Source organism: Elephas maximus, chromosome 7, assembly GCF_024166365.1.
Source record: "Elephas maximus indicus isolate mEleMax1 chromosome 7, mEleMax1 primary haplotype, whole genome shotgun sequence".
Lineage (NCBI taxonomy): Eukaryota > Metazoa > Chordata > Mammalia > Proboscidea > Elephantidae > Elephas > Elephas maximus.
Genome location: NC_064825.1, coordinates 56535295 through 56544332, shown reverse-complemented (window position 1 = coordinate 56544332; position 9038 = coordinate 56535295). Strand labels below are relative to the sequence as shown.

The 9038-nt window shown below is 36.9% G+C and overlaps 1 protein-coding gene across 1 annotated transcript; it reads right to left on the bottom strand.

Moving 5' to 3' along the window:
• Positions 1-247: 247 nt before the first annotated feature.
• On the bottom strand, positions 248-1207 carry LOC126079985 (olfactory receptor 51G2-like). The gene has a single exon (XM_049891320.1). The coding sequence runs from the start codon at positions 1205-1207 to the stop codon at positions 248-250; it is 960 nt and encodes a 319-aa protein (XP_049747277.1).
• Between the last annotated feature and the right edge of the window lie 7831 nt (positions 1208-9038).

Below are 9038 nucleotides of genomic sequence, written 5' to 3'. Positions count from 1 at the left end.
TATTGTTGTGATTTTTTTTCTTTGCAAAATTTTTGATAACTCTGGTCAAAGACATTACAGGTTTTAGGATCTAGATAACCATTTTATCTTTTAGGTGGATTATTTCTTTCTATGAATGAGAGCACTTCATGTGGAAAAGGATAATGTTTTTTACACTGCATTCTTTTCTTGCTAGGTGACTTGTTGTGTGTTCAGAGTCACCATTATGGTTAGAGCCACTCCTGCCTTTTCTCACTTTGCCAGATACTTAATACCCATGGACATCTCTAATACCACTCCTACCAGGTTGGAATAGGCGTAGCATCCTCAGTCGGATCTCCTTGGTCTTGATAGTGTAAACAACAGGATTAAACACTGGAGGGGTGAGATAGTGCAGATAAGAGAGCAGCATAGGAGTAGAAGGTGATATTCTCTTCCCAAATCGGTGGATCATGGACATGGCAATAGGGGGAATGTAGAAAAGCAGCACAGCACAGATGTGGGAGACACATGTGTTGAGGGCTTTGAGGTTCTCACCCTTTGAGGCAATGGACAGCACTGTTTGGAAGATAAGCCCATAGGAGAGGACAATGAGCACTGAGTCCAACCCCAGTGTGGAGAGCACCACAAAGAGCCCATAGGCACTATTGATGTGAGTGTTAGCACAGGCCAGCTTCATGACATCAGGGTGTAAGCAGTAGGAGTGGGAAAGCAGGCGATTCTGGCAGTAAGGCAGCTTCTTCAGCATGATTGGGGCTGGAACGAGGAGACCAATACTGCTCACTACAATGGCTAAGCCCAAGGTGGCAACTCGGGTGTTTGTGAGGATGGTGCCATAGCGAAGAGGGCTTCTGATGGCCACAAAACGATCAAAGGCCATGGTTAGCAGCACAGAGGACTCCATGACGGAGAATGTGTGGATGAAGAAAATCTGTGCCAGACAAACATCCTTTGCCACCTGTCTGAAACCCAGCATGTAAATAGTGAGCACGGTGGGCAGCGTGGAGGCAGAGAGGCCCAGGTCAGTCAGTGCCAGCATGGACAGAAAGTAGTACATGGGCTGGTGCAGGGTGGGCTCTGACCTCACCACCCATAGGATCAGGCTGTTCCCTGCCAGGGATGCCACATACATGGCACACAGAGGAATGGAGACCCATGTGTGCACAGTCTCAAGGCCTGGGAAGCCTGTCAGGAAGAAGAATGTGTCATTGCTGTTGGAGTCTGACATGATGACCTGGAGAGGCAAAACCCCGGGCAGAAGAGCAATCACAGACCCTAGAATCTAATGAGTTGATGTATCAGAACATGTAGCTCAAATAAGAACTTTGCAAAAACTTTCTCTACAATACTCTTCTGAATACTCATACTCCAAGTATTTCCTTTTACATGAAAAGTGAGATAAAGCAAGGTACACAGTGTTTTCACTGACGAATGGTGATTATGTATGAGTAGAGAGTGTCAGAAGACACCAGTTAAACCTCCCAAAGAGATGGAGATTGAATGAAATAGTGGTCAGGAAGGGAACTGAGACTATCTTGACTCTATGCCTTCATTGTGCATATCCTGAAGGTAAAACCAAGCTCTTTTAACTAATTCATGTGTTAGAGTTTGATGTGGAATTCAAGTTATCTTCAATTTCTGTCATGTCCTGCTTTCCAACTTCACTATGTCAATTAAAAAAAAATTTTTTTTTTAGTAGGTATTTATTTCCATAGTAAAATAAATGTGAGAATTATACTAAGAGTTTGTTGTCAAATATTATAAAATGTTTTGCTAGCATAGCAATATGTTCATACTCCTCACACATATGTTTAAGAAATATTTTTAAAGAATGAAACCATGGATAAATAGTGTATTCTTCTAATTTTGTATTTTTTCCTCAAATTTCTGACTCTAAGTATACATATATACTGATAGATGGACCTAAGAGTATGAATTTAAACTGAAACTGAAGAATATTAGAATTAGAAAGAAGTTTATAGGCCTTCTGTTATTCTCCAGCATTGTATTGATGAAGGCTCAGTGGCTGTAAAAAGACAAAAAAATCATCAATAAATAACATCTCGTGTAGACCTCATTCCATACTACAGTTTGAGAGTAGAGCCTCTGTCCTCCATGTCTTTGCCTTGGATCTCAATGACATATGAGCTGCCAACCCAAGTATTTTCCAAAATAGATTCTTTCATTTCAGAAACTAGTAGAAGACAATTCTATTTTAAAGCATCCTCTAATGCCTCCTCAACATAAACCAAGTCAGGGGTTTTCTGGAACCCCATTTCTTTAATGTAGCCAATACAATCGACTGAATTTTGAGAAGTCTTAAAAAAAAATTCTACATTTTATTTTTCCAAGAAGGAAAACTTGAAGAATTAAGAGACATAGCTTGAAATCACTAGCCCTTAGGAGAACTCTGGAGGCTCCCAACAAGTGCTGAAGTTTGTAATGGTGATGGCAATCATGACCAGAAACACACCCAGACTGGTATGACCCAATGCTTTTTTCATAGTCATTAACCATAAACATAAAGAGGGGTGGCGATTATAACCACTAAAGAGATTGAGTTATTGGTGGTAATAATTTCAGAAATATTACCAAGTTGATGATCAGATAATCTATTTCTTAGGATAACCTGTGCTGCTGTGACCCAAACCATGGTATTTTCAATCACCTCATAAGCATGAGAAAGCTGGACAATAAATAAGGAAGACAAAAGAAGAACTGATGCCTTTGCATTAAGCTGTTGGCGAAGAATACTGAATATACCATGGAGTGCTAAAAGAACAAAAAAATCCGACTTGTAGAAAGTACAGCCAGATACTCCTTAGAAGTGAAGGCAGAGAGATGTCGTCTCAGGTACTTTGGACATGTTATTGGGGGACCAGTTCTTGGAGAAAGATATCGTGCTTGGTAAAGTAGAGGGTCAGTGAAAATGATGAAGATTATCAATGAGATGCATTGACATAGTGGCTACAGGAAACAGCAATGATTGTGAGAATGGCTCAGGCCCAGGCAGTGGTTTCTTCTGTTGTATATGGGGTCTCCTTGAGTGAGAACTGACTTCCGGGCACCTAATAATAACATCCCGCTGTGAGGAGCTGAAAATTTCTTTTACCTCTTTTACATGTGGCTTTGCATATTTTCAATAACTTATTGAAAGACAGAGGAAGTATGCAAATAATATAAATAAGTCGAAGGAATGTTTGGGTTTTCATCTGAAGAGGAAGCTGATTTCCAGGCAATGGTTTGAATCCTCAGTATCTAGGAATTTTCCATAACAAAACTTTCACAATTTCTTGCACTTCTAAGACCTGCTTTATGATTTTTCTAACTCATTAAACAATCCCCCTGTATATTTGATATGTGAAGACACAAAAACAGGAAACATCATCCTTGGGATGAGCAAAATCAAATCAGCAATATTACTTTCATTGTCCTAAATAAAACAATGAAATAAACATTATAAAACAAAGATTGGGTATGTACAGATATATAGAACATGTCTCATGTGTTTTTCTATTTCTCATATTTATCCATGCACCTGACATTGGACATGTTTAAGAGAATATTTGTTATAAAAATAAATTCAGTGATTAAAAATGTATTACTGCAGGGAAAAAAAATTTTTTTTTTTTTAAAGTAAGAGACATGCTTTTTGATCCTGGATTCACAAGAAATCACTGAATAAACTTGATCCATCTTCATATTCCCTTTGGTGTCCTGTAAATTTGAATATAGCAATACTCTCCCTGCTTACCTGATTGTGTCATTTGAAGTTTCCTAGAAATTATTCACTGCAATACATGTTGTGAAATACATAATTCAATATTATGGTAATTGTCATCATTATCTTATCTATTACGGACCTTGGAACATTTCTTATCTGTAACAGAAGAAAAGAGGGAGCAGAAGCTCATTGGCCACAGATTATGAGAATGGACTATAAACTAATTGCTCAAAGGAGTTCTTCCTGCTCTCTGGTAGGTAGACTTTAAAAGAGCTCTAAACTTGTGGCATGACAGGAAAAGCAAAATGGGAAGCAGTGCTGCACTTTCCCTCGAATCAATCTGTATTTTTTCTGCATCCACATGAGAATATTCACCAAAAGCTTATTGAGACTCACCTTATGTAATGATAATCAAAAAACGAAGGTTCTTATTTTCCCAGAGAAATCTTTCACTGCTCATACATACAGATCGTATCAAAGTGGTATACATCAAAAGTGAGGAATTTTTAATAACAAAGTTGAGTCAAATATACATATATTTTTTAATTTAGGCTGCCATTTGATTATTCTTAAAATTCTTATAATTTAAAGCTTCAAGATCTGTCTTCGAAGATGACAAATCAATTATTTAGAAAAAAAAATTACTTCATATCCAAAACTATAAGCTTCTTGAGTCAAACTATATTTCTTTCATTTTTTTTTTCCCCAAGAGGGAAAAGACTTACATTCTAGCCTTCTCCCATCCCATTCTTTTCCACCAAGCTTTCTCAGTCTTAGTTTGGCTTTTTGAGGGGTAATAATTAAATCTGTCTATAGATTCAGATACATCTATATCAATATTTATTTAAGAAGAGAAGATTATCCAGTAGGTTTCTAGCACCTCAATCACACGTTCTATTGGTGATGTCTTTTGCAACAGCACTTGTGGGGGAGATCTTTAAGGAAACTATAGTTCACAATATCTTCTAGAAGATACCTTAGCATGTTGATGTTTTGTCTGTATAGTCCTCTAATGTGCTGTCATTCAGTTGTTCACTATAAAGCTTATTGTTACCATCCTCAAACACATCTTTAATTCCTTTCAAAGCCCCACAAGGGTAACTCACCGTTAAAGACACGAAAGCTGGGAATATTTCTTCCCTTGGTTAGATTTCAAAGGCAAGGAACTCTTAATAGTTGGTAATTTTACAGCAACCTGGCCAATGCCCTGGGCATCCTGTCCTTGGGGAACACAACGAGTACTCTAGGGTTGAGGACAATCTTTACCAAACATGTTTAATATATACTATAGAGAGACTGCATGACTGGGAAACCCTTGGGCCCTTTCTAAGTCTGAATTTTTTAGATTCTCGTTAATAAAGCCCAGGTTGAACGAGTATAAATCATAGGCATGGAGGAAAGAGGAGCCCCTTTAAGGGATCCTCTCATTCTGGTCTATGGTGCTGGCCATCTAAGTAGAGCTCACACTGAGACAAAAGTATGACCCATGTGTTAGAATAAAGGCATGGGGCTCTGAAGGGCACTGCAGGACAAGGGTCAAGAAAAACTAAAACACAAATGCTAGAAACAGCTATGTGTACATGAGGCACTACAAGACTCCAGGTGTCTTTTCTGTGTCTGGAATGCAAAGTCTAAATCTGAAAAAGTAGATATATGAGAGATGAGATCTTAATAAACCAGGAAAAGTACATATATGAATGAAGAAATTTTAGTATGTCATACTATTTTAACTTCAAACAACTCAAATGACATTTATATAATGAAAGGTCTCTTGAAATCATCTAAACAATTAGACTGACATTAGTGGCCCATGCCCATTTTCCAAAGTGATGAGCTGGAGATATATAATTTTTATTTTTTTTAATTTTTCTCAGTTCATAAAATTTGATTTCTTTTTCTATCCACTGTCAGTGTGGCCTGCCTTGGAGTTTGTTATCTGAATTCGATTAACTTGGATGAACTTATTCCATCTAAAAACTACTATTACCTTTCTAATGAAAGAATTGAGTAAGAGAATAATTCTAGGAGATAGTGCTGTCATGCAGAAGCACATTTTTGCTCAAAGCAGATTTCTTCTAATTCAAATGGGCTGTTCTATGACAACTGTGCACCACTAAGTATACATATTTATTTGACTATATTTAAGTGTTTCAGGTACCACACTTATAATAGAAATATTTAACATCAAACTTAAGGTAGCAGCATTTGAGTTATCATTCAAGGCCATGGATTTCCCTTCCTTGTTATTTAACCTACATGTACATATGCTGCAACTCTTTGTCAAATTGACTGGAATATTAATAACTCTTGATCCAAGCTCTAGCTACCCAATTCAGTTCCATGAGACCATGAGGTAGAGTTGAGAAACTAGACTCAGGCAGGTCTGGAGTCTTGAACCAAATAAATATTTGTAAAAATTGGAAGATAAATTCATTCTTAAGAGGGAGTAAAACGCAGACATCCAGTTGGATATTTCTCTGTAGCAGTTGGAGAAAAGAGAAAGGGTGAAAATTTTGCAAACCAAATATTGTATTTATTAGAAAGGTACCCAGTGGTACGCCTTCCTGCATAGAGAGATAAGTGTTACCTTCTCATATAGCTCCTTCCTACTATTCTTCCTTGCACAGTTTACCGTCATGGCTTTTCCAGGGATAACTCAGATAATCTTAGCTATCTGCTACACTTTTATGTTGGACGGCTCTTTTATTGTGTCTCACATCCTCTTTGTTTCTTTCATCCTCTACAGAAGATACATGCTCATCCTAATCCACCTGGGGGAAACTAACTGCCAACTTTTTGCAGAAGAACGTCTGAGACAAAATCTAAATATCTCCCACCTCCATACCTCTGCTATTCTTGTTACATAGATTTTGGAACAGAATGTTTTCTTTACTCTCTGACCTAAATTACAGAATCACTATCATTATGTTGTCTCTTCATTTAAAAAAAAAAAAAAACCTGAAACTGTAATATTCCTCACATAAATGTCACTTTTTGGATGGCACTGGGTTTTTTGGGCTTCTGCCTGACACTTTGCACTCCAATCATGACTAACAACCAGAAATCACAGAGTCTGTTACAAGGAGGTCCCCTTTGGTATTAGGTGATTTGCAGTAATAATAGTAGCAATGTGAATAATTGATACTGTTCCTATGGTCTCCCCACTCTCACGGTCTCCAGCTGCATAATAGAAGTCTCTGGGAATCTTTTTATCCACTGTCCAGAAGACACTCACTTACAGGACTAGTTATGAAATCCTAAAGACAACAATAGCCAACTCTATGGACAGGATTCTATGGTTTTCAAAATATTATAATGCAGGATAAAGTACCCATGGAACTTTACCACCACGACCACTACTATCACTGCTACTGCATTTGAAATACTTCAGCCAATCTCGCCTTCTCTGAACTGTTACAAGGCTTTTGGAGAAGCAATCTTTCCGCTATCTTATGTGGAAAAAACAAAAACAAGCAAACAAAAAAATATTGCCATTGAGTATATTCCGAATCATAGCAAACTTAAAGGGCAGAGTAGGACTACTCCAAAATGATTCCAAGTCTGTAAATCTTTATAGAAGCTATCTCACCTCTATACCACTGAGTGGTTGGTGAGTTCAAACTACGGACCTACTGTTTTGCAGCTGAGCTATTAGCCACTGAGGCACCAAGGCAACCTCTGCTCCCTTATACGTCTCTTCAATTCCATTTGAGGCTATATGTTTTTGTATCACCTCTTAATCACAAATTCCTTAGGGTATTATTTTTGAGCCCCTACGTGTTCTTTCCTTGAAATTTTTTGACAATAAATTCTGTGTTATTGTTTTAGCAATCATCTATATACTAATCATTAATAATCTGTGTTTGAAGCTCCAGTCTCTTCTCTGCATTTGAGTCTTATATATTTGGTAAGTCTTTATAGAAATTTGCTTAATGCTGTGTATGAATCTTGTATTAAACATGTACAGAATTGAACTTGTCATCTTATTATCTCTCTTCATTTACACTGCCAGTAAAGTGTGCCTTCATCTACCCAGTCATTAAAGCCAGGAAAAGACTAGCTGGTCTTTTTTTTTAGTGTAGGTAAGATTGTGGGAAAAGGCTTATTCAACAAGTAGCTGGTGCACTGATCTAGCACTGTTTGCATGGTTATTACATTTAGGAGAGCATGCGGGCATCTTTAATTAGCAAATCATTTTTATATTAAGCATATTTTATGGGTGCAATCAGAGAATATTTCACGTAAAAATATACCTTATGTTTTGGGCTTTTCATTAAAATATAATTTCCTGATTACCAGCTCAGAATATATGTTAGATTAGGCCTACTAATATCCATGGGATAACCCTTGAGGAAATAATATGAGACTATTTAGTCATCACTCTGCTAATTTTTTTTAATAGGTTAGCATTTTAAAACTTATATTGTTTTCCTGTACTATTATAACATCCATCAGCTTGCTTCTTCCATCCCACCCCTGTCCCTCATCTATGTTCTCCTTGCAATGTGCTATATGCAAGGAAGTCAACAATTTAAGTTTTTTTTTTAAGTGAATCAAAGAAATAGCTACTGCATTCAGTATGAGAACTGCAGTAATAAAATTCACAAATTTATTTTCATAGCATCTATCGCTTACATTTGAGCAACTCATTGTTCAAGACTAATGAGATTGAAAAATGTTGGCTGATAGCTGAAAGAATCATGACTAAAATTGTTCATATTCTTATGATTTTTTTTCTTTGCAAAATTTTTGATAACTCTGGTCAAAGACATTACAGGTTTCAGGAACTAGGTAACCATTTTACCTTTTAAAATTATATTGAGAAAGAGAAAAACAGAAACAAATATGGAGTGCTGTAAAAGTGGCAATCAAGAAATCCTCATAAGCATGACCCTGGCGTATCTAGAATTACTTTCTTGCTTTCATGCGTATTTTATCCATTTCAAAAGCCTTTCCTCAAAACATAACCAATTCATCCATTTATTCTTTCATCCAGGATATACAAACCGAGTATCTAGTAAGGCAAAGGATCACATTCAAGAGTAAGGATGCAATGCTGTACAGGAAAAAAGAATCGCTGTTCTCATGGGGATTCTATTTTAAAAGTGACTTTCCAAAGTGCATTTAATGTCACTAAATATCAAACCTGCCCACCACTTTATTTGCCAAAATTTCTTTCTTCTCAGCTCAAGGCAAAGCGCCATTTGTATATTTACATATTCATACAGTTCCTAAGTTATATTTTTAGGGTCTCATTTCCATTTGTAACACTAGTTCCCTTTCTGAGCCTCAGATAATATAAAGCTCCTTTAAAAAACAGATACTGTATCTAAGT